A 779-nucleotide genomic window follows, 5' to 3' on the forward strand; every position below is an offset into this window, starting at 1 on the left:
GCGGCCCCCGGCCGCGGCCAAGACGGATGCGGTGATCGACGTGCGCGCCTACAACGACCGCCGTCTCCCCGGAAAGGACAACCTGAGCTGCGGCGCTGGGACGAGCCCCGCGTTCCCCTGAGCCTTCGCTCCCCGCAGGGCGACGGCCCCCCAGGCGACGCCTCGGGGGCGCCGCCCGACCACGGAGACGACGGCGCGGACGGGATCCTGCGCTACGCCGTGAACATGAACCACGGCGACGCGGGGACGCTGACCAAACACGGACAGCTCAAAATGCCGGCGTCGGCCACGCAGGTATGACGACTCGGGATCCCCGCGTCCGCCAAATTTTTACATCGCGGACGCCAGCCCGAAGAAAGCATCTTTTCATCCCGTTCCCCGGACAAGGTCGCCGGGCCACGCAAAAACACAAAAGACCGGACTGAACAAAAAAAAAAAAAAAAAAAAAAAGAAGGCAATAATACCAGACGTACTATCACGAATGGTCGTTGTAACGTTACCTCGGACGCCCGCGGTCCGAAACACACGAGGTTAGCGTCGTTTCCACCGCCGCGTTCCATCCGACGCGACGCGAGCAATGAAATGAAATCACCGGCGCGAGGTTCAAGCCGCCTTTGTCGCGGTGTCGTGACGCGACTTCCACGTTACGAGGCCTCGCGCCAGCGTGACTTTGGACTGTTCATCTGTCCCCCCCCCCCCAGAACAAAAAAATATATCTAGCGTTTCTTGCCAAAGATGTGACCGGCGCGCAATCTTGGGTGTCGGTGCCAAATGATTGT

At 60.8% G+C, this 779-nt stretch overlaps 1 protein-coding gene across 1 annotated transcript in view; it reads left to right on the plus strand.

Moving 5' to 3' along the window:
* The window catches only part of LOC109513099 (glutamate receptor ionotropic, kainate 3), a 64,524-nt gene extending 64,069 nt beyond the window's left edge, over positions 1-455 (plus strand). Inside the window, exon 15 of the mRNA XM_019865314.1 lies at positions 1-455. Within this exon, the coding sequence (XP_019720873.1) occupies positions 1-300 (300 nt within the window). The 3' untranslated portion in view covers positions 301-455.
* The last annotated feature ends 324 nt before the right edge of the window (positions 456-779 follow it).

This window comes from Hippocampus comes, unplaced genomic scaffold (genome assembly GCF_001891065.2).
Source record: "Hippocampus comes isolate QL1 unplaced genomic scaffold, H_comes_QL1_v1.1 scaffold444, whole genome shotgun sequence".
NCBI classification, from domain to species: Eukaryota; Metazoa; Chordata; class Actinopteri; order Syngnathiformes; family Syngnathidae; genus Hippocampus; species Hippocampus comes.